The sequence below is a fragment of the Podarcis erhardii genome (assembly GCF_964252035.2).
Source record: "Podarcis erhardii genome assembly, chromosome: Z".
Classification (NCBI taxonomy): domain Eukaryota; kingdom Metazoa; phylum Chordata; class Lepidosauria; order Squamata; family Lacertidae; genus Podarcis; species Podarcis erhardii.
In genome coordinates this window covers 48,187,732-48,211,774 of record NC_138504.1, presented here as the reverse complement: position 1 = coordinate 48,211,774, position 24,043 = coordinate 48,187,732, and the positions used below count along the sequence as shown (strand labels likewise).

The 24,043-nt window shown below is 42.6% G+C and overlaps 1 protein-coding gene across 21 annotated transcripts in view; it reads left to right on the top strand.

Moving 5' to 3' along the window:
* Nucleotides 1–24,043, top strand: part of DNM1 (dynamin 1) — a 131,054-nt gene that overhangs the window by 61,889 nt on the left and 45,122 nt on the right. For 11 of the 21 annotated variants that reach the window (XR_014152677.1, XR_014152678.1, XR_014152679.1 and 8 more), the window contains exons 11-16: nucleotides 5,253–5,339; nucleotides 6,054–6,124; nucleotides 7,440–7,491; nucleotides 9,621–9,632; nucleotides 17,263–17,376; nucleotides 18,135–18,146. Coding sequence is in view for 17 of the 21 variants with exons in the window: in XM_081847547.1 (XP_081703673.1) it covers nucleotides 5,253–5,339; nucleotides 6,054–6,124; nucleotides 7,440–7,491; nucleotides 9,621–9,632; nucleotides 17,263–17,376; nucleotides 18,135–18,146 (348 nt within the window). In the remaining 4 variants the exon portion in view is untranslated. The remainder of the gene's footprint in view (nucleotides 1–5,252; nucleotides 5,340–6,053; nucleotides 6,125–7,439; nucleotides 7,492–9,620; nucleotides 9,633–17,262; nucleotides 17,377–18,134; nucleotides 18,147–24,043) is intronic. The other 10 variants (XM_081847553.1, XM_081847549.1, XM_081847546.1 and 7 more) reach the window with 3 other exon arrangements.

Here is a 24,043-nt window from a genome sequence, read left to right as displayed (position 1 = left end):
TGCAAAGAGGTTATCCACCAAGTAAGATGCAAAAGGTGCATATAGTAAGGTAAATAAACATGCATAAAAATCAATGCAACAGGTGTGATCCACACTTACTTTTGCCCCACTCTTTCCAGGCACAGGTCTGCACTTCAAAACACTGTGTCTGAGTGCTCTTTAAAGCTGAAGTGCAACAAACAGCCATTTGGGTTTTCCATGGATTGCTCCAGTTTGGTGGTAAAGAGCAGTTTTCATGTCGAAAGCTCCAGGGCAACAAAGCTTTCAGACATGAAGCTTTAAAACATGAACTATGCCTGGAAAGCTGGAGGAAGGATGTGTGTGGATAAATGAGCCCCTAGCTAAAGTAGTGTACAATAATGCTTACACAAATGTACATATTAGGAGACATTTGCACTATAATGCTTATGAATTCTCACACAGACTTTATTTTTTTTATATACTGTATAAACTAATGTGTATCATAGAATCATAGTTGGAATAGAGTTAGGGTCATCTGGTCTAACCCCCTGGATTGCAGGAATCCTGGCCACAGCTGTCCCTGGGTGGACAATGACAATGTGAAAATGTGGAGAATTGGGAAAAATGAGAAACTGAAATTAGCAGATTCATTCATCCCTAGTCTGGCCCTGCCAGGCCTACCTGAAGACATCAGGGGTTGAAACTGGAGCTGTCAGCAGGCTGAACAAATATTCTACCAATGAGCTATAGTGCTTTTCACCTGTTTATTTTCTGTGTTGAGCCAGGCTGCTGTTAAAGGTGCAGGGGCTCTGTCAGAGAAGGTGGCCACTAACCTTCCACTTGCAAAGTAGTAATTACTAGCTCTAGGCCAGGCCGAGGATAACCATTTCAGCAGTTGCACCAGCCCATATGTAGCTTTGTAAGAAGCATGGCAGCTAGGACCTGAGCGAGGCAGCCGTCAGAACCGTAGAGGAAGAAGCGAGGGCAGAGGGAGGTGAGAGGAAGAAGCAGAGACTTGATTGGAGATGTGGTCTGAGGTTGTCCACTGCGAGTTCCATAGCATGGAAGAAAGTTCCTAAGTTAGGGAGGCAGCTGTCACGTTCTGGAATAAAGGACATGATGGTGAAAGTCCAGGAGAAGGAAATGTGCACTTGGCAAATATTTGAGAACCGATTTCCAAGCCAGCCCCCTTTCTTAGGTTTCACCTGCTCTCCTGTTCAGGATCATGGCATTTCTGGGTGCTTCGTCGTGCTACTGCCTCCCCACCTTGCCCCTTTGCATCCTGACGCATGATCCCTTGTGGGCGTGGTGTCCCGTGGTGTGCCTGTGGCCTGGTCTTCCCCAGCATCGCTTGACCCCATGCATGCGCTAGGTGTGGTGTCTCCCCCGCATGAGTTCTGGTGAACATGGCTATGACAGTTTTCCTTTCCTTCTGCTTTGTTTGAAAATTTTATCAAATAGTCAAAGTTTTGAATAAACTGAGAGCATTTCACAGATTGGAGTAGTTTGTTTTGTGTCACCAAGATGGTTATTGCTTTTCTATTTTTCCAACAACAAAAAAGCTGAGAAAGATTTTCCAATTTCCTGGGGGTTTTTTTCTGGCACGGTTTCTTCTATCTTAACCAGCAAGAAGTAAGGATGTTTCTCCCTCTGTCTGAAGCAGGTTTGGGGATGCCCTATTCCCATCAGCCCTAGTCAACGTGGTCAGTCCAAAGGGATGATAAAAGCACAGCAACACCTAGAGTTGTTACTGTGTTCATTTCTGGTTGCCTCACCTCAAAAAGGAGATTGTAGAGCTGGAGAAGGTTCGGAAAATGGCAACGATAAAGGGGATGGAGTGACTCTCCTATGACGAAAGGTTGAAGCATTGTGAGATTTTTAGTTTAGAGAGACTACAAGTAAGAAGTGACTTGATAGAAGTTCATTATGTATAACATGAAGAAAGTGCATAGAGAAATTATTTTCTCCCACTCTCATAACACTAGAACTCATGGATGTTCAACAAAGTTGGAGCGCTCTTGTGTTTGAATCTTTCATGTAGGTTTCCCAGAGGCATCTAGTTGGCCCCTTGAGGACAGGATGCTGGACTGGGTGGACCATTGGCCTGATCCAGCAGGCTCTTATGGAGGGCTGCAGCTTGCCCTTCCCTGATCTAAAGCAATAAGCAGCTAAATATCCAGACATTCCAGTCTTGGTAATGTCAAATGTTGCAGTTATGGCTGCCCTTAAAAATGACTTCAGTTAGAAGATTCACAATGAAATATACTTTATATACGCTGTCCAGTCCTTGTCTGACTGCTTTACAGCTTCCTATGCACATTTTCTCAGAAGTCTCATTATTTCTTTTTTCTTTTTTATAAATATGTTTTATTGAGTTTTACAGAACATATTTCAATTTAAACATATCATTCGCCTTCACATTTAGGATTCTCAGAATCCCTAGACTTCCCACTGCCCTTCTCTGGTTTTCAATGTCAATCCCTTTTTCTTTCAGCTTATCCATTTTTTATCTAATTTGTTAACAATATTATTACCTTTTTCTGTTGTGTTTCGTACGTTACAAGTATTACTCTAATCCTGCCAAAGTTTTTAGTTGTTTACAGTGTTCTCTTAAATAAATTATGTATTTTCCCCATTCTTTCTTAAACTTCTTCTCATCCTGGTCTCTCATTCTCCCCGTCAATTTTACCATTTCGGCATAGTCCATCATCTTCATTAGCCATTCTTCTCTGGTTTGAACCTTATCTTCTTTCCATCTCTGGGCCAGTAATATTCTTGCTACTGTTGTCACATACATAAATGGTCTTTTCTGCTCTTTCAGAATCTCTGTACCTAAAATGCCTAACAAAAAAGCCTCTTCCCCTCTACAAAAGTTATTTCAAACATTTTCTTCAATTCATTATATATCATTTCCCAGAATGCTTTAGTTATCTTGCACCACATATGTAGAACGTGCCTTCTTTTTCTTTACATTTCCAACATACATTAGAAGCAGTTCCATACGTTTTAGCTAATATTACTGGTGTCAAATACCATCTATACATCATTTTCATATAGTTTTCCTTCAATGAACAGCACGCTGTGAATTTTAGATCTTCCTTCCATAATTTTTCCCAAAACAGAAGTTGGATATTATGCCTGATATCTTGTGCCCATTTTATCATTACTCATTTTATTTCTTCGTGTTTTGTGTGCCATTCTATCAACAGTTTATATATGCAAAATAATAACTTCTCATTATTTCCCAATAATTCCTTTTCATACCTTGAAAATTCTGTACTAAATTATTTTTCTCATCTACTTTAAACATATTATTTACATATCTCATTCTTTTCAATGGGACTTACTTCCAGGTAAGTGTGCACAGGATCGTAACCATTTCATGTTCAATTATAATCTTGCCTATCAGCTTCAATTTAAGTAAGCAGTGAGATGTTCGGTTCATAATTTCTTTCCTTAGTGTTTGCCTTTATATTTGCAATGTAATACAACGTGCTTCTGGAACCAAAAATATGGATTGCTTAACAACGTAACCAAATTCTTTCCAATGAGTCTAAATCTTATCGTTTCACAGAAGACAGTAACACAACTTGTAAATAAGACCAAAATTCTTCAGTACAGAGAAGCAGTATTATCCTGTGCTGTTCATCTTTCTGATACCCAGTATTCTCAATGCATCCATTTTTGCTATGTACCAGGCCACGCAAAATTAGCTATAATTGCCACTCCTAATTTCAACTTCATAGTTACCATTGTCAAGGAGGCATATCTGCTATTTTAATTTCAGCCAAAGTGACATAGCAGGTTTCTGCATACTGTACTGTATTTATAGTCTATCCTGTGTTCCAAAATTTCAAAGCAGTTTGCAGTTTGAAAAGATGCATAAGCCAAAACACAGTCATTATTAATCCTAATTAAGCTCATGAATTATTTCAATTATTAATCATTAAACTAAAACAAGAGGGGCTATAAAATGTCTTTAAAAAAAATACCTGTCAAAATGGAAAAATTATTCTGATACACCACACATCTTATATTACCCTTGGTATAAATATCCATGTTTTGACATGTGCACAGGTGCTTCGGGCCTTATTGTGAGCAAAAGTATTTCTTATGATTTTAGCAGCTCAGATGCTGTTTTCCTCTCCAAGGATCTACCCAGACATTAATATCAGGCGCAGCTCTTTAGGTCTCTGTCTCCAAAAGAACTATGCAAAAACTATTTCCAGTGATAGGGTTTAGTAATGAAAAGGAAGAGTGTCTTCGGCATGTGCATAATGCCTGTATTTCACCATTGGTAATCACAACTAGCTATTCCTCTCCTTACACTTACAATTAGGGTGTAAAACAGCTTGCACCAACCTACTGCATATCTTCCAACATTCCCGAGAAGAAAATTGAGATGATATGATGTCTTTTGATGCTTCATTCTGTGCAAGTCAGGTGACTCGTGCAGGACTGCACACCAAAACACCACTGCTTATCAGGGTTGGAGAAGGACAATGGAAAGAGAGAGCAGAATAAACATATTTCGAGGTGCAGCTACATGTCGACGCCTTCCTCTCCGGGCCCTTGATTTACCCAGGTAGCACGAGGGGAGCCTGTCCAGAAGTCCCCTCCCATCACCCAAATAGTAAGGCAGAGCCCTAAGTCCCTCTCATGATGCCCAGGCTTTTTCATTCCTAATTGCAGAGAATCTACTATGCGCCTTGCACAGTAGGGCAGGGGTAACCAATGTGGTAACCTCTGGATGTTGTTGGACTGAAACACTGGTCATCCCTGATATTGGCCCTGCTGGTTGGGGCTGTTGGGAGGTGGAGGGTGCCATTTTGGCTACATCTGGAGAGCACCATGTTGGCTACCCCTGCAGGAGGTTGAATCTTGGCCATGTAGCCCAGATTCCAAACATCCCTCAAATAAAATGAATTCGGATCTGCAGGCCAAAAGAATAATCTAAGAAGACACATTGACAGATGGCTGTTCTGCTAAACGTTTCCTGCTGGTGAGAATAGGGGGATTTGGTTCCAGCAAAGATACCTCTCAAACATGTCAAACCAGACCAATATGCTGACTAAGATGTAAAGAAGAGCAAATGTTGTATCATGGCTGGAACTTGGAAAATCTCTCCGCTACTTTTCTTTTCTATACCTCCCCTCTCCCACCCCATCCCAACTACCAGATCTTCTGATGAGGACTGAAGAGTGGTGGTAGCAGCAGTAATTTCCTGGCCTCTTTCCACCCTATATTTCCCCATATGCACATGTTCTTCCCCCGCTTCTCTTCCTGTGCAGCTCAGCCAATACCCACACCTACGGGAGGAAATGGAACGAATTGTTACAACCCACATCCGCGACCGAGAGAGCAGAACCAAAGATCAGGTGTGTGTGGAGGGGGTTCTCATTTCACAGAGACATACACAACCAGCCTCGAGCACAGATGGGAATCTGCCATGGGTTAAGATCTTGAAAGGGCCCCCTTCTCTCTCCCACCCTCTCTCACAAACAGATCTGCTCCTCAGCGGATGCCACTGCCTGGCCACCTCTCTGCCTCTCAAACAAGGAGGTGGCAGGAGTGGTGAGGAAGAGCAGTAGCCGGTGGTGCTCTGCAAAGCCTGGGGCTGATGGGATAGAAAGGTGTTCAGTAAGTGTCTAAAAATTGAGGCAGAAGGTGCCCGCTAGGTCTCTATTGGCAGAGCATTCCACAATCCTGGGCTGATGCCACTAAAGGCTGGTTTTCTTGTTGTCAAATGAGACTTGCCAATCTGGGGAACCACCAGCAATGCTATTTCAAATGATCTCAGTGATGGAACTTGGATAAAAGGGTTCAGGCAGTCCCTGAAGTACCTAAGTTGTTCAGGGCTTTAATAAATACAAGGACCTTGAACCTGGCTTGGTGGGTAGTCAGTGAAGATGCTCTAACAAGGGGGTCACATGTTGTCAGCCAAATACCCCCATCAATACTTTGCACCGGCTGGAGCATCCGAACCAGGCCCAAGGGCAGCCCCAAGTGGAGCACATTGCAGTAATCCAGCAAGTAACTGGCTTCACCTATAACACCTTTTTCATTCCTCTCTTCTTATCTTCTCTCCCCAGGTCATGCTCCTGATAGATATTGAACTAGCCTACATGAACACAAACCATGAAGATTTTATTGGATTTGCCAAGTAAGTACCAGCAATGAGGAGATGACATGTTTTTTTTTACTGGAGTTGTGCTCATCAGTTGCAGCAAAAAGGATAAAAGAATACTGTGGTACCTTAAAGACTAAAATGTTCTGGGCAGACTGTGTTGTCCCACTTTGGTTTTGTTGTCATACAAGAGGGCCACCCCTACAGATGGCAATCATACAATGACAGAACTAATAAAGCAGAAGGATATGTGGACAATCCAGACTAAATCCATCACTAATGCACTATTTTTGCATCAGTGACATGTTGCACAATTAGACCTGCAAGAAAACAAGATTCTGGAGGGACCTTTAATTATGGTTTTTATCTTCTGCATTGCATTTCCCACGAGTTTTTCTGCCAGCAGCTCAGGAATACACTTCATGCATCTGATGAAGTAGATCCTAACCTATGAATGCTTAAACAACTTTAAGGTGCCACAAGACTTGGGCTCATCTACACTTCCATTTGCCTTCTGCTTTCCCCTGGGGAAACCCATGGTTTAGGGCTGAATCGGAATGAATGGCAAGCAGGTTTCCTGCTAATTGCTGTTTGTGATTTAGCATCAAAGAGCAGGTTTTTCAAGGGGAAGTGGCAGGACAAAGGCAAAACCACTCGAATCCATGCCTAGAAACCACAGATCATGTGTGAAACTGTTCATACCCATGCTTTCTAGGCACAGGAAGTGAGGATGAGCCCTTGTTCATGTTTTTCTAGAACTCCATACAATATTCTACCAGGTTTTGTTCTTTGTGGTGAGCTGGGTGATGTATTTTGCCTGTAGTTTTACCAATGTAATTCCCATCTTTTTCTGCTCCTTTGCACGTTTGGTAAAAAGTGACAGTCTCATCTGCACAAGACACCTGGGATGTGTAAATATATCCTTTCTTCCATTATTATTTTAAGAAGTCCCATGAAATAGCAGTTATAATACTGCACAGCACTTTATATCCTAAATTTCACAAGCAGAGAACCTTGTGTGCTGAGAATTAGTAGCAGTTACCCACTTAAGGAAGAGCGTTGCAATATCTGAGTTCTCTTATTGTTGGCAATGAGAACTTCTTTCCTGGGAATAATACCTACAGTGTGTATGTGTGTGTTGGGGGGGGGGTATTTTCATCAGGATCACAGGAGTTGGGAGGAGGGGATAAAAATTAAACTTCCCCCGTCCAGAGAGAGCAATTCAGGCTAAGCATGGATTTCAAGCAGAGGCCAATAAATCTGGATTCACATGAGCCATCCCAAGAGAGTCAAAACTGGAAAAGAAAAGAAAAATGTCTTCAGCCTTTTTTTATTATTATTTCTCATGCAGTGCTCAGCAAAGGAGTAGCCAGATGAGCAAGAAGAAAACAGCTGGGAATCAGGTAAGCCCCTTTCGTGGCTATCTTGGGCCACATTTTAAAGCCTTGAGATGGATGTTCACTTTGCTTTGCAGGAGGCAATGGAAGTTTCATTAACACATCTTGGAAGGCAGGAGGAACCAAAATGTCAACTCATCGAACCCATTTCACTGAAGCAAAATATTCCATACCCAGGATGGTAGGGGGGTCCTGGAGGGTAATCTTCATTAGAGCTTTAATATTCATTAGTAATCAGATAAAGCTTTAATTGTATTGTTGCCTGCTAGCTCCACTGGTTGGCCCGAAATAAGTTTCTTGAATTAATCGTTGGATACACACTTCCTAATGGTTTTTGGTTTTTTTAAAGAAAACAACCTACTTTTGTTACAGTCTTATACCTCACTGGTAGTTGTATACTTGTCTCTGCATGGTGTATGGAGGGATAACCTCGTGGATGGTGATAGTGGCAGTAATAATAATAATAATAATAATATTAATAATGGTAATTGATAGGATCCAAACAAAGTTAGGCTTTAATTCTTTCCACCCACCTGGGAATAAGTATTACTGAAATGAGTAGGACTGAATTTTGCCATTACTATCTTTTCAGATTGACTTCAATGTGGCCAAAGAGCATAATATTAATAGTAATAATAGAATAACAGTTGTGCTCATTGTGGTTTTGGTTTTTATTACTGAATTTCTAAAGTTGCTCTGCACTTTACAAAAATTAAGAACAGCATGGTCCTTTCTCACAGGCTTAGAGTTGTAGCCAAATACAACTATTTTGTAGAGTTGATCCATTTAAATTAATGGACCTAAGCTAGGCTGCATTCACATAACAGTTTATTCCATTTCCATGACTTTTCTCTAACTGTTAAGTTCTGCATTAATACTTGAGCTTACACATGACTCAAAAGCCACTTCTGGAACAAAAGCCGAATTTAGTACAAATTTAGTGCTCGTTTCCATGTTATTTGATTCCAGAAAATAATCCTTTTGCAAATAATATTGAACTGAGTGTTAAACGTGCACTGTGTTCCATTATAGTTCCACTATATTCCACTAGTTTTGGAAGTGGAATATAGTGGAATATACTTTCATGTTGTGAAAGTTCAAATGTAATGTGGAACAGTTGAGAAACGTCATTGAAATTGAATAAACAGCCATGTGAACACAGCCTATGCCATGTCTCTCAGTTCCAGTGGGTCTTCTCTGCGTACATTTAGCATTGTATACAACCTTTATTATCGAAAGAATTACGTGAGAACAAGATATCCAAAGCTGAAAAGGTTGCATTTTTAAGGAAACATCTGGGGTGTTATTCAATCTTCTAAAGTTCTTACGAGTTTGGAAATTTTCAGGCCCCGTTTGGGTGGGGTAAAGAACTTCCTACACCGCAGCCCCTGTGTCACCATGGGACAAAACCGCATCTGTCAACATTTCCCTTTTTTAAAGGGAAATTCCCTTATTCCAAATAGGATTCCTCACAAGAAAAGGGAAAAGTTGACAGCTATGGACAAAACATCCATTTACGGTGTGTTTAAAGCACAGAATTGTTTCCCCCTATTGCTGAAGGATCAACCCTGTGATCAGGGGTTCCACTTTCTGCTGGAAGAATCTTCAGCACACAGTTGCCAGATTACAATTCTTGCTGTTCTTTAAAGGAAGCCGTGACAGTTAAAGTGGTATAAAATAAATATAAATGTGTAGCATGAATGTAACCTCAGACCTACCACTAGGTGGACTTAGGCCCAAGGCCCTTTCTGAAAAGGCTACTTCTTCAGTGCTTCTCAGGCAAGGCCAGCCACTTTATACCACCCAAGTGGGAGAGGAGGCCCTGCAGACCTGTTCAGTCTGTTTCACTTTTAGGTGCTTTAAAACCAAAACAAAACTCCCCCCCCCCTTTTATCTAAGCAGATTTTGTTTTGTGATGTGGTCTTTTTGCTGTTTTTGCAACTGATTTAGTGCTGATTTAGCAAAAGGTTCTAGTGATAAATGTTTGGTTTTGTTATATATTTATATCCCCCCCCCCTTTATTTTCGGAGCCTAGTTTCTTCCTCCTCCTCCCGCTTTCTTGAGTAATGATTTCTCCTTTCTTTGCTCCCGTCTTTGCTGCTGCTGCTGTTGTTGCTATGGCCCTCTTTTTGCAGGATGAGATCCTGGTGAGTAAAAAAGGCCACTCAATGTGCAGTGCTAACAAGTACTAATTTAGGTGCATCTGGGGAAAAGATGGGATGCCTCCGTTGGATGCAGCCGGGGCAGGGAGACAAAGTACAGTAAAACCCTAATACTATGTCCGGCAGAACAGAAAATGAGGGAGCAAAAGTCACTAGTTGGTGAACAGAGTGAAAATGGGTATTCATTATTATTATTTATTAGATTTATTCATTAGATTTCTATAATGTCCTTCATCAAAAGGCATTTGATACTGTTGACCATGGTATCCTTCTCGACTGTCTAGAGGAGCTGGGGGCACTGTCCTACAGTGGTTCCGCTCCTTCCTCCTGGGCCGTGTTCAGAAAGTGGTGGTGGGGGATGAGTGTTCAGACCCCTGGGCTCTCACTTGTGGGGTGCCTCAGGGTTCTGTCCTCTCCCCCATGCTTTTCAACATCTACATGCAGCCGCTGGGAGAGATCATCAGGGGGTTTGGGCTGGGTGTTCATCAGTATGCGGATGATACCCAGCTCTACCTCTCTTTTAAATCCAAGATCAGTGAGGATGGTTAAGGTCCTGTGTGAGGGTCTAGAGGCGGTTGGAGGATGGATGGTAACAGATTGAGGTTGAATCCTGACAAGATAGAAGTACTGTTTTGGGGGACAGTGGGTGGGCGGGGGTGGGGGACTCCCTGGTCCTGAATGGGGTAACTGTGCCCCTGAAGGACCAGGTGCGCAGCCTGGGAGTCATTTTGGACTCACAGCTGTCCATGGAGGCGCAGGTCAGTTCTGTGTCCAGGGCAGCTGTTTACCAGCTCCATCTGGTACTCAGGCTGAGACCCTCCCTGCCCGTGGACTGTCTCGCCATAGTGTTTCATGCCCTGGTTATCTCCCACTTGGATTACTGCCATGCGCTCTACGTGGGGCTACCTAATCCAGGTACAACTAATCCAGAATTGGGGTACAACTAATCCAGAATGCGGCAGCTAGATTGGTGACTGGGAGTGGTGGCCAAGACCATATAACACCAGTCCTGAAAGACCTACATAGGCTCCCAGTACGCTTCTGAACACAATTCAAAGTGTTGGTGTTGACTTTTAAAGCCCTAAACGACCTCAGCCCAGGACACTGAGGTCCAGCTCCGAGGGCCTTCTGGCAGTTCCCTCCCTGCGAGAAGCGAAGTTACAGGGAACCAGGCAGAGGGCCTTCTCAGTAGTGGCACCAGTGCTCCCCCCCCAAAAAAATGTTTAGGGGTACTCTCATTTTCCTACTCATATTGAAATACTGCCCCTCAATGAGGCCAAACTTAGATTCACAAAATGTTTAGGGGCATGCGTACCACTGTGTTCCCACAGAAAAAAAGCACTGAGTGGCACCCACCTTGTGGAACTCCCTCCCTTCATATTTCAAGGAGATAAAGAACTACACAACTTTTAGACGATGTCTGAAGGCAGCCTTGTATCGGGAGGTTTTTAACACTTGATGTTCTATTATGTTTCTGTATATATTGAAAGCCACCCAGAGTGGCTGGGGCGACCCAGTCAGATTGGTGGAATACAAATAATAAAATTATTATTATAGTAAAAATCTTAGGATGGTTCACAAGATAAAAACATGAGATAAAAGCACAATTAAATAGTTAAAACAGAAACAGCTAACTCCCCCTCCCACAAACACATTTAAAAGTCTGTAGAATATTAATCAACCAAAGGCCTGGTTGTATTTTTTTTATTTAGAAAAGATTTGCAGGGAGATCTGGAACTAAGAGGTAGAAATCCTGGTCCAAAGGAAATAAAAAGTAATTGAGGTGACTCTGCTTCTTCCATGGCAGATGTGATGGCTGTGGGTTGACCCATGTTTCCTGCAGCAAACAAATACAGCATGGACAACATACCTGCATCTTCAAACAGCTTTGAGGACCCCTTCCAGTTTGTAATCCCATAGATGCATATGCAGGAGTTTGAAACAGCAATGGGTAGACTTCATGCCTATTTTTTTTTTTTTTTTTTTTAACCCAGGACCCATTGCTGTTGCATGCTGCATAATATATGGTGTCACCTTCAGGTCCAAACTACAGAAACACAAGGCTGTTATCAATCATGTCTAACAGGGAGATGGTGTGATTTAAAGCCATAGGGTTTCTAGGCATGGGTTATTGAATTCCCAAGCATTTTTTTCCCACTTGAGCTCACTTCTGGTATCAGGTCATGGGTGCAAGGAAAGTGGACTTCAGGCAGTCATAGAGCCATAGAACAATAGTCTTGGTTTCCAGACCCTTGATCATCTTGGTCGCCCTCCTCTGCACATTTATTTTATTTTATTTATTACATTTATATACCACTTTTACCTTCCAATGATCTCAAGGTGGTGTACGTGGTTCTCCTCCCCCCATTTCATCCTCACAACAACCCTGTGAGGTAGGTTAGGCCCAAGGTCACCCAATGAGCTTCATGGTTGGGTGGGGATTTGAACCCTAGTCTCCCAGGTCCTAGTCCAACACTCTAACCACTGATTATCAATATCCTTCTTTAACTGTGGTGCCCAAAACTGAACACAGGACCCCTGGTGGGCTGAAGAAGACTAGTAGATGGGGAAGAGGATTCTGCCTCCCTTACATTTGTACCCCTTTGGGGTTTAAACTAACCCCTCGACACCTGCCTCCTTTAAACGTGATTAGCAATAAGGTTCTGTCCAAAATTATAGATTTGCTGTTATCACATGTAGTCTGCTATGAGGTAGGCCAGAGATATCCTCTGGATTGTGAGGATACTGTTCCTATAAGTTTGGCTTCTACAACGCAGCCAGCAGTACATACCAGCCACGTCTGGTGGCTCTGCAACCCTCTTTCTGTTGCTGGCTGCCTTGGGCAGAAAAAATAAACGTGACAGCTGTCAATCAGATAGCAGGCTGCAATACATGGCTAGTGAAGCTGTTTTCAGTCTTAAGTTGCTTAGGTCTGCTATAGGCTGTGCCATGGGGTGGCTGGAGAGATACTTAATTCCGGTTGCAGAATTTGTGTTTTCTGCTTAGAGAATTCCAGAATTATTGTGGCCATTACTTCCTGTAGTTTGGTGGAAAGGACTGTGTCCCATTGTTTCCTGTTCACCTAACTCTTTATGTGCACTTGGACGGCAACTGCATCCTTCGTTCCACAGTTTACATGGCTGGAGAGAGCAATAGTTGGGGCAGCCTGGATGGCTCATTCTGCCTGGAGGAAGGAACCTGCTTCCTAAAGGACTTGCAGTATTAATGCAACAAATGGGAAGCTGGTTTCGCAGTAATGCACTAGGCTGTAAGCACTGAAAATCCAATCGCTGAAGTGCAATATGTGGCTGTGTGAAGGGATTTTAGGCAAAGATGCTAGGCATGCTTGTTTAAAGTCACACCACAAGCTGCAAGTGTAGAGCAGCTCACCACTAAAAGATGCAACCATATTTTAATATAGACTAGCATACAAATACACTGTGTATTTAAAACACCAGTGGAGTTATAAATAGGAAAAAGCAGACTTGCCTGGGAATAAATTCAATTTGAGTGCACATGGCTTGACAATACTTGTTGAAGTGGAGCAGGGAAGAACTGGATGCCTAGATGAACTAGGGCTTCAAATGAATCATGAGTCTGTTCCATCTATTTCAATATTTCCCATTAAGGGATTTTATTTCAACCAGAAATAAGAACCACTGTGACCTGGGTTTGAAATTATTCCAAGGCAACAAAGGAATCCCTTACATTTTATTACAACTAAAAATTAGGGCAAGAAATAGTTTCACATTAAAATGTGGAAGGATGACATCTAGGTCCAAAGATTTGCAAAAGATATGGTGGAATCTTCCTGTGTTGGCCTTAAAGGGAACCAGTACAAACACATGCGTTTTGCTAATACCTTATTCCACATGTAGGTTAAATAGACAATGGAAAAACTGGAAAGATAAATTGTGGTGTTACATTTGATTTGTGCATTGCTAAATTAAAGATTAACTATGAAATATATTTTCATCCAATGACTGTGCAATCCTAAATTATATGTTTTTGGTGTGTGGAATCTGAAGTTGGTTTAACTGCCCATCCAAAGCCCTGCTGAGGTCTCACTGGCAGGGCAGACGTGAGGTCAAAGGATCGCCCATCAACTCCAATGCCCTTTTTCTTCTGTCAAGGGAAATTCAGACTAGCTTGGGAGCTGCTCTAAATCTCTTCCTGGTTTGGGGGCGTGTTGGCTTTGGGTTCTTTGGATCTGAGCTATTTCCCAGGCCTCCCCAGATGTTTCCATGGCAGCAGGAATGGGGGATCCGACATGAGATCTCGCTCTCTGACATCAAAGTCACAGAGATAGCAAAACGAATGAAGATTGAAGAGTTAAGGGAAGGGAGGCAGTGTAAAGCTTTTGAGTTAAGTTGACTATCTTTGTAAACAAATAAACAATCTTTATTTAAATAAGTGATTGTAATGCCGTGATATCTTACACATCTTCATACTGCTTTCCTTCCAGTGAAGTTTACTTTTCTGTAATGTAGCTTCCCTTCATGTGTTAATAATTAGTCTGTTTCTGAGTATAACTGGGGGGGGGGGGAATTAGCTGTAATTAATAAGAAGATTAAAACCAGGAGGCTGTAGTGGGAGCAGAAGTAGGTCTCTCCAAGATGAAATAAATAATAAAGAAAGAGGAGTAAGAAGAAAGAAAGTCTATATAAGAGTGGTATGGTTTGTGCATTCTGGCCCTTCACTCCTACTTTTGCACCAGGAGTCATTGAATCAGGGGGAAATCTTCAATTAACCATAGTTTTCCATTTTATCTGAACCAGAAAACTGGCTAATGGCTTCAAAACAAGCCAGGATCTTAAGCCAACATCAAATTATAGCTTCATATGCTATCTTGTTGTTAAGCTGAGAGATGATCAAATACAGCCCATGCGTTAAAAAAAGAAAGAATCTGAATATAACCCTCCCCACAAAAAGCCCCCTCTTTATTCAGGGCCTTTAGGAGGCACACATGCATACTTGGATGAATTTATTTTGTTTAACAAGTGGAATTTTCTTGGCTTCCAGATTTTTCTTCCATGTGTTTTCAGAGCAGCTATTCTTTATAACAGCTATGATAACCCAGGGACCAGAGTGGCCTCGCCAAAGAAGTTTATCCCACCTCTCCATTCCCTTGCAACCCTTCTAAATTTTAATCCAGGTGTGCTAAAAAGTGTGATGGTTCCATTTTTTGGAAAAAAAAAACTGGTTTGCAAAAGAAATTTGGCAATTAAATGTTCAGGCTGTCTTTGAGTTTTGAGCGCTCATACCTGCACTAAAACTTTATTATAAAGTTTTATCAAGCATTAAGGGGATGGATACAGTGCCTGGTATCCAAGAATACAGAATTTTCAAGAATTACAGAAGCTGGCATGTGGTAATTCATATGTACAAATGCAAATTTAGAAATAATTACTATAATTTAAATAGAAACAGGATACCTCTTACCATAGTAGAGAAGGCACCAGGTAATTTCTGCGCCTGCTCAGTCTGCTGACCAGGTTCTACTAACTAGCCATTGTGGGCAACTTCAAAGTTCCTCTCCCTTTTTATGGTTCCTTTATCTTTAAACCAGACTTGGACTTGACAACCCTCAGATACAGTATACTTTCAAATAGAGGACTGCCATCTGACAGCCTTTCAAAATAGAAACCTGTCATTGTAAAGTAGGACACATGGCTACCTTATGAACAGCCCAGTGCACACATCATAGTAAGCTGCAGTTAATGGTTTACTGTCGATGTGCAGATGGCTTCCTCTTCCTCTTCACTTCTCCTCTAGTGCAAGCAGGGACAACAAACCACAAGCCTTTTTGTCCAGGGACTATGATTTGTTTTGCTCAAAGAAACCAAGACCAAACTTTGGCTTTACATCTTGGGGCTTATCCACACTTACTTTTCCTCTATGCTTTCTAGGCAGTCTGTGCTTTAGAACTCCATATCTGAGTGCCCTTTTTTGCTCTAGAGCTTCCCCCACAAAAAGCCACTCTTTAAAGCTGAATCCAGAAATTCACAGAAAACCTGAAAGAGCACCCAGACATGGAGCTTCAAAGCGCAGACCTATGCTTGGAAAAGAGTGGACAAACGGTGAGTGTGGAGAAGCCCGCGACTATGTGGTGGGAAACAAGCCACAGTCCTCAGTTGAGACCAAATGTTAATTCAGGGACTATGGCTTATTTTCCCCTCCTCGTGCTAAGAGAGGATGCAGGGGCCATTGGCATGGTCGTGGCAAACCACTAGCTGTAGCGTTACCACAACTTGCAAAGAGTGTCATAGACTCATGTAGCTAGACATGTTGATGGTGGTGTTGCTGTTGCAGAATGAGAGGCAGTAGTTGTGCAATTGTCTTCACAAGAAAGAAAGAAAGAAAATCGGTCAGTTTAGCAGTTGTCTTGGTCTTTGTAGTACTCCGTTTTCCTCATGGAACACAGATGGTTCATGCTAAAAGATTTTTCAGACTGTTGTTTGCTGCAGGCTGATTGTTTCTTGGTGTAGTGACAGTGCGCCTCCCAAGTACAGCACTCTCATTCTCTCTGTCTCTGTCTCTGTCTCTCACACACACACATATTAAATCCAGGATATGAATTCCAGATGCACCTTTGCTTCCAGATACTCACTATTGTTTTTTAAACTGCTATTAACTCAGTTGTTTGTTGATTGCAATCCTCTTTTTTTTGTTTGATCTACTCAGTCTTTGCTATGGAGTGGGGTCTAAACACGGTTGTGTGTACTGCAGATTTTTTAAAAAACTGTGCCAAAGCAACACAGGTACCATGCAAAGATAAGCTGAACTCTTTAGCCTGTATGGCATATGTCAGGGGATGACAATTTCTGCATACTTAATTCGTGTAAAGGAGAGTGGCATGTGGTCCTGAAACCACATTCGATGAGCACAGGAAATGCTGATATAACTCCTCTGAGATTTTGCTGGATATTGCCAACACATTTTCAAATCTATTTTGGTAGTCGTATGAGGCAGAAATTTCATTTGAGAAAATGAAAACTGAGTTGTGAGGTTGGGGGTTCCCTGCACTTGCACTGAATTACAGAGTACACAGAGCCCTGTTTATCCCCACCATCAAGAATGGAAAAACTGGGGCTCCCAGATGTCTGTTGTTCTTGAGATGTTCCTCTTATTTTATTCTGGAACACCATAGCCCTTGATTCTGGTCTTTTGTAATGTCTTTTTAATACTCACCTTGCAACCCAATAAGACTTCCCCTTCCAAGTCTTGCTGAATGGTGTGTACCTTCCTGACTTCAGACTTGGATCTCTTACTATGATTTGTTTTCTGATGTCTGGCAAAGGCATCAGAGGTTTTGATGCTCTTCACTGCAGCCCTATAGATCTCTGCCCTAGAGCCTTCCTCATGTGTTCTTGGCAGAGGATATATGAGCTAAGATAAGCAAGTTCTTGCCTTCTTGGTCTGGCTCTTTCTCCTGTTTTTAAGCAGGTCTCAGTTTGCTGACGTAGGTTCATCCTCCATAGAGGATATCCAAGCAGCTGTTGGACCGTCCCTGCTGTTTGATATGCTGCTATGTTTGTGTGTGTAATGCCATTCTCTTCTTATCCACTGAGTCAGCTGCTGGCATGCATAACAATGATACGTTTTTATAACACAGGTGATCCGCAAGGGCTGGCTCACCATCAACAACATTGGCATCATGAAGGGTGGCTCCAAAGAGTACTGGTTCGTCCTGACGGCTGAGAACCTCTCATGGTACAAGGATGATGAGGTAAGAACTCTCTGTTGGTGTTTTCTGTTCCTTCTGAATTGCCATCAAGGGGACTTCTGCTGGTTAATTGTTAAGTTGTACTGTATTTTGTATTTTTAAGAAATACATTTTATTGTCAAGTGGAGTTGGTTTTTACTGGATATTGTAAGCAGCTTTGTGGAGGAAGTTCCTCAAAAAGAGGGGTTACACATTTTAAAATAAAGAATCTTGACGGCACATTGGATCCACTTTTGGAGTCCACAAAATTCAGCAGCACCACCATATACTGTTGTAGCTTATCAGACACTTCAGGTCTTATGAACTTACGCTGGGTTCTCCCCCTTCCATTTCACCCCAAATCAGTCTGTGGGTCAGTTCTGATAATCTTGAACTCACTACTTTGACATTGCATGGTGAAGTCAATTTCTGCTTGAATGTACAATGTTGTGGGCTGGTTGTGTGAATTGCCATGCCTCTGAACTTCCTCTCTCTAACCTGCTTCTGGAAGTGCTGTGAGGAGTTACCAACTTGGAATTGGAAGTTGTGTTAAAATAGTTATGTGACATGCTCAGCACACAGTAAAGTGAACTAACCGACTTCAGCACAACAGGAATGAGTTGAAAAGGGAGGTGTCAATCATATCAGGATAGGTGGAAGAATCCACTGGCACCTAAAATTATTGGGTCTGGCAACTGCATTTTTGAAGAGGGCAGCATTATCTCACTCTCACTAGTGTGCTCACATCTTCATCTCTCCCTTCCTTTAAACTTGACTTCTAGACATTCTTGCGGGTAAGTTTTGAAAACATTTTTGCATTATACATATGCTGTTGTTGTTTTTTAAGATGTTTATTGCCATTTCTGAATTATTTAAAAAATAGGGTCAAATTTCTGATTGCCCTAGGGGGTGCTTAGCAGGCCCATTTTAAAATTGTCAGAGGTAACCCTCCTCAGAATTCATCGCTGGGCAGAAGGTTCATTGTGCAGTTGGGAAAGCAGGGTCTTCCTTTTCGGAATACTTTCCCCTCTGGTGGTGACTTTTATCTCATTTTGGCACCAGCTTAAAACATATTTATTTACCCAGGCACTTGTGGGATTCTATTTCCCCCCCCAGTCCATGGGAGAGAGATGTTCCGTAGCTTTAGAGCAGCTTATAATTGTATGTTAACTGTAATATATTTAACCTGTTTCAGTTGTTTTGTGAATTGTGCTATTTTCACTTGTTTAAGTTTTATGTTATTGCATCCCCTCAGTAGATGATCAGAGGGCTAGATTTTTTATTTTATTTTTAATAAGGTAAAATAAATAAAATACAGATATATTTGCACACACATGGGAGAGAGAGAGGGAGGGAGGGAAATTCAGCCACAAATGGACTATGCAATGGTTTGAAGTAGCTAGTGCACCTCATGATTTCAAAATGTATAGCGAGTCTTTAGTGAGCGAGAGAGAAAAGTATTGTTTTGAATGAGCAATAATGTCTGCTTCTGCAAGGCAAATTCCCTAGCCAAATCCTGTCTAATAAATCAGATTGGAATGTGTAGAAAATAAATCAGACTCTAACAAGGATTTCCTCTGTCTAGCTTAGGTTTGTAGGTTTGGGGGTTTGAAATCAGACTGAGGGTTCTTTTACTACAAAGGTTTCGTTTTACTATAAAGCGATCAAATAGCAGCCCTTCAGATAGGTTACCTACCTAGTTGAGTCTCTCATCTGTCAGGATCTGGGCATCAGAGTTCAAGGAAATGCCACCCAACCAATCAGGAAGGGGTTTGAGGGCAGCTGAAAGGGTGGTAATGGCAGTTTTAGGGAGAAAAGAAGATAAAAGCTGGGAGATATGTTGATGGTTCTATAGTAAGGTTGGGGGAGAAACTAGATTTGGTTTGCATTTTAAAGCTGCCTAATCTGCACGTTATGAGAACTAAAACACAGCCATCCAAGATTTGCACTTTCCTGAACTTCTCCAACCAAGTAACAGGCACAGAAATGTGCATACCCCAACAAAGTGGCCCTTTAAGAGAGTGGCATACAAATGTATTATTATAGAGATTATTTGTTTGTTTGTTTGCAGAAAATGTGCATATTCAGCAAGCATGTACAGTTGCAATCGAAATTATTCGACTCCCATGGCAAATCAGGTTTATTATCAAAATTTACAGGGATTCCATTCCAGGGGTTGAATAATAGTGAGACTGGAGAAGCCAGTATAAGTTGCAATTTCAGCTGAATTTGGGGGAACCACTTGAAGCACCTGTTGTGTTGAGCTATTTCAATGGCTTTTCTTTGATTTGCTCATTGCAAACTACTGAAAGTCTGTAAATTTCACCTGGTAAAACTGCTGTTGATCTTTAACATTGTGCAATGCTCTTAGCTTCTTTTGCCACGTAAAAATGCACCTGTTCCCATTGCAGGACCCTCCAGGGAATTGAAATAGATGAGTGCACTGTCTTCACACATGATGGTGTACTTATTCCTGCCTCCTGCCCCCTCCCCCAAATCCATTTAGGTAAATAAAACATCATGTATGAAATGGCCCCTAGCTACCTTTCCAGTTCTGCCTGATGAAAAGGGAGTAATGGGGAGAGTGGCCTCTCCCTTGTAACCTGAGTACCATGTTTCCAGATGTTCCTTATTTCAAACCACATGGATTTATCATAAAGGATAGCTGCATATCAGACCAACAGTGTGCTATTGTACACAATGAATGGCCCTTATTTCTGGTTAAGCAGCTCCTGAGACAGCACCCTTTCCTTCTGAGATCTTCACCCATCCATCAGATGGGCAAGCATGAATTAGTAGCACTTTGGTTATCAAAGGTATTGCAGTATCAATCACTCACCCCGTTGCTGCCGACACAAAGCTTCCAAGACAGCATATGTCTGTCAAATTGATAGGCCCTTGCTGTCCATCCCCCTCAGAGTTAGGTGTGAAGGCAGGAGAGTGTGAGAGACACAAATATTGGGTTTCAATGTCGAATTGGTCTCTGCATCTGGATTCCAGAGGTGTCCAGAATCCCCCAGTTACTCAGACGTGATGGGAATGACTGCAGTTCAGAAACATAAGCCATTTTAACTAGTTCCAGCTGCAGGGGTTGGGGCTGAAGTGTGGGGGGATAGCAGTTCCTTTTAATCCTTGGGTGAGGGCAGCCCTGGGGCTGAATACCAGCTGCAGATTTGTATTGTTTCCCTTCTGGATGGATGGCGAGAGGCAGCATTGCCCAATTAAGGCAGCTACCTGCCAGCCACCATCCCTTGAATAAATGCAGGGAGACCCAAGTGCTGATGGGGCAGGAGCTGAGCAGAAGAAAGGGGCCTTTGTTTCAAACAGAGTGGAAGGGAAAGGGGGAACATGTTTTTATTTCCGCCCCTCCCGCTCCACTTCAGCACCATATCCCTACACCCACACACCCCTCCTCTTTCATAGGTCCCACTCCTTGGCCTCTTTGGAGGCAAACATTAGCAGTTTTCACTTGGAAGTCTGTAGCTGAACTCCACTTGGAAGCAAAGCAGTATATTTTAGTAGGAATTTATAGAGAGCCCTAGGATTATTATTTTTTTGCAGATCATGTCTTTCAGCTTGTTGGCTTTACAATGAAGGGTGCTCATGGGTGCCAGCTGTCTCCAGTGTTCATGGAGAGTGCCATAACCTCTGGCATTTCACAGGTGAAAACAGAACACATTTGTAACACCCCTGCCTGATCTTATTACCATGGTTCATTGCCCAAGGACTTGCCACCACCGTCACATCGCTGAAGGCTCCCTACTCAGTTTGCCATTGTAGAGTTAGAAAAGGTTCAGAAAAGGCCAAGCAAAATGATCAAGGGGATGGAGAGATTCCCTTAGGAGGAAAGGTGGCAGCATTTGGGACATTTTAGTTTAGAGAAAATGCGAGGAAGAGTCAACATGATAGACGTTTGCCAAATTATGCATAGTATGGAGAAAATGGTGAGAGAAAAGTATTTCTTCACCTCTTGTAAGGGGGACAACTTGTGGGCATCAAATGAAGGTTGGAAGGCTGAGGACAGATGTCCATCACATAGCGCATGATTGAACCATGGAACTCTCTCCTACAGGAAGCAGTGATAGCCACTAACTTAAAGGTAAAGGGACCCCTGACCATTAGGTCCAGTCGTGACCGACTCTGGGGTTGCGGCACTCATCTCACATGACCCAGAAGCCGGTGTACAGCTTCTGGGTCATGTGGCCAGCATGACTAAGCTGCTTCTGGCGAACCAGAGCAGCGCACAGAAACGCCATTTACCTTCTCACTGGAGTGGTACCTATTTATCTACTTTGACGTGCTTTCAAACTGCTAGGTGGGCAGGAGCGGGGACCGAACAACGGGAGCTTACCCCGTCGCAGGGATTCGAACCGCCAACCTTCTGATCGGCAAGCCCTAGGCTCTGTGGTTTAACCCACAGCGATGACTTTAAAAGAGGATTGGACAAATTTCACGGAGGAGGCGACTATCAGTGGCCACTAGCCACAATGGCTGTGCTCTGCCTCCCCAGTTGGAGGCAGGAAGTGCTTCTGAATAGTGCTGCTGGAAACCCCAGAGGGGTGGGGAGTGTTCTTGTGCTTGGGCTTGGTTTGCAGGTTCCCCCACAGATATCTACTGACCACAGTCAACTGTGCTGGCCTAGAAGGGCCATTGGCAGTGCTTTTTTTTCCAAGGGGGTACCAGCAACTCCCCCCCAACCTATGTTTAAAGGATGGCACTTACTGTGACCACTTCATGGTTAGTACCAGCACCATTTTTCTTTTCTTTAAAAAAAAACCACTGGCCATTGGCACGATCCAGCTGGCTCTCCTTACGCTCTTGCTGTGTTCAGTTACTCTCCAATATAGTTGTCTGGTCCCCACCGATTTAAAAGCCAGGGTGATGAGTTAAAGAATTACCAGAAAAGGCTGTATGACCTACAATATGTAGTCAACTGTTTGAAATACAGTGGAACCTTGGTTGTCAAATGTAATCCATTCCAGAAGACCGTTCAACCATGGGTAGGCAAACTAAGGCCAGGGGCCGCATCTGGCCAAATCGCCTTCTAAATCCGCCCCACGGACGGTCCGGGAAGCAGCGTGTTTTTACATGAGTAGAATGTGCCCTTTTATTTGAAATGCATCTCTGGGTTATTTGTGGGGCATAGGAATTTGTTCTCCCCCCCCCCCAAAATATATATATATATAGTCGGGCCCCCCCCAGAAGGTCTGAGGGACAGTAGACTGGCCCCCTGCTGAAAAAGTTTGCTGACCCCTGCAACCCCTGCTGACCCAACAACCAAGGATCAAAGGTCTGTCAGCAAAGTGAATGGGGAAAATTGAGAAACACGCCTCGGAAGCCATTCAACTTCCGAGGTGCGTTCGAAAATGGGAACATTCACTTCCGGGTTCCGAATTGTTTGGCTTCTGAAGCGTTTGACAACCAAGGTTCCACTGTATAACCCAGGATCTTCAGGGTGTAAAATGGCAGTCTGTGCACTGCCAGGGAGTACGTTAGGATTCATAACTATGCATTTTCATGTACACATGTTAGAGACTAGATACACACACACACACACACACACACACACACAAATGGCTGGATCAGGCTGATTTGAAACACCCTGAGATCAATGGGTATAGGGCAGTATAATAAATGGATAGATAGATTTTGGTCTGTGTCAGTTTCACATGTGTTCATTCATAAAACTGTTCAGTCGCCTCTATATTAATATGTAATTTTTAAAAAAACTGCAGAAAAATTAAATGCATATATAGATACGTATTTTATCATAAAGTATATATATAATCTTGGTGCATACATTTCTAAATTCCGAAATAAGATTTTTTTTAAAAATGGGTTTTGATACTTTTCTTTGAGCTGAGAACAATATTGCAAAATTCGGTGAACTGCAAATTCTGAAGGATAACTGTGTCTTGATCTGTACATTAGCCCAGGAGGTATAGATCTAACCTCTAGGTTAAATTACTGCAATGCATTCTATGTGGGGTTGCCTCTGGAGACAGTTCAGAAACTTCAACTGGTGCAGAATTCAGCAGCCAGGTTCCTCACTGGGGCAATACAGTTTGAGCATATAACGCCAACCCTGGCTGCCAATTAGTTTCTGGGCCTATAAAGCCTTAAATGGCTTAGGAACGCAATACTGCAAGGACAGTCTCCACATATGACCCAGATCCTGCAATTATAATGTGAGGCCCTTCTTTGTGCGCCTCCTCTGCAAGAGGTCTGCAGGGCGGCAACATGAGAACGGGCCTTTTCTGCAGTGGCTCCCTGTTTGTGGAATACTGTCCCCAGGAAGGCAGGAAGACAGGTATATACATAGGCGCCAGTCATAAACATCTTCTCGCAGGCCTTTGCTTAATTAAAAAATCTATAGCCTTTTAAACTATGTGGGGGGGTGCTGTTGTTATTGATTGTTATTATGGTATGCATTTTTGTGTTTTTATATTGTAAGCCGCCCTGTGATCTTCAGAGGAAGGGTGGCATTGAAATAATAATAATAATAGGGACGCGGGTGGCTCTGTGGTTTAGACCACAGAGCCTAGGGCTTGCCGATCAGAAGGTTGGCGGTTCGAATCCCCGCAACGGGGTGAGCTCCCGTTGCTCAGTCCCTTCTCCTGCCAACCTAGCAGTTTGAAAGCATGTCAAAGTGCAAGTAGATAAATAGGTACCACTCCGGTGGGAAGGTAAA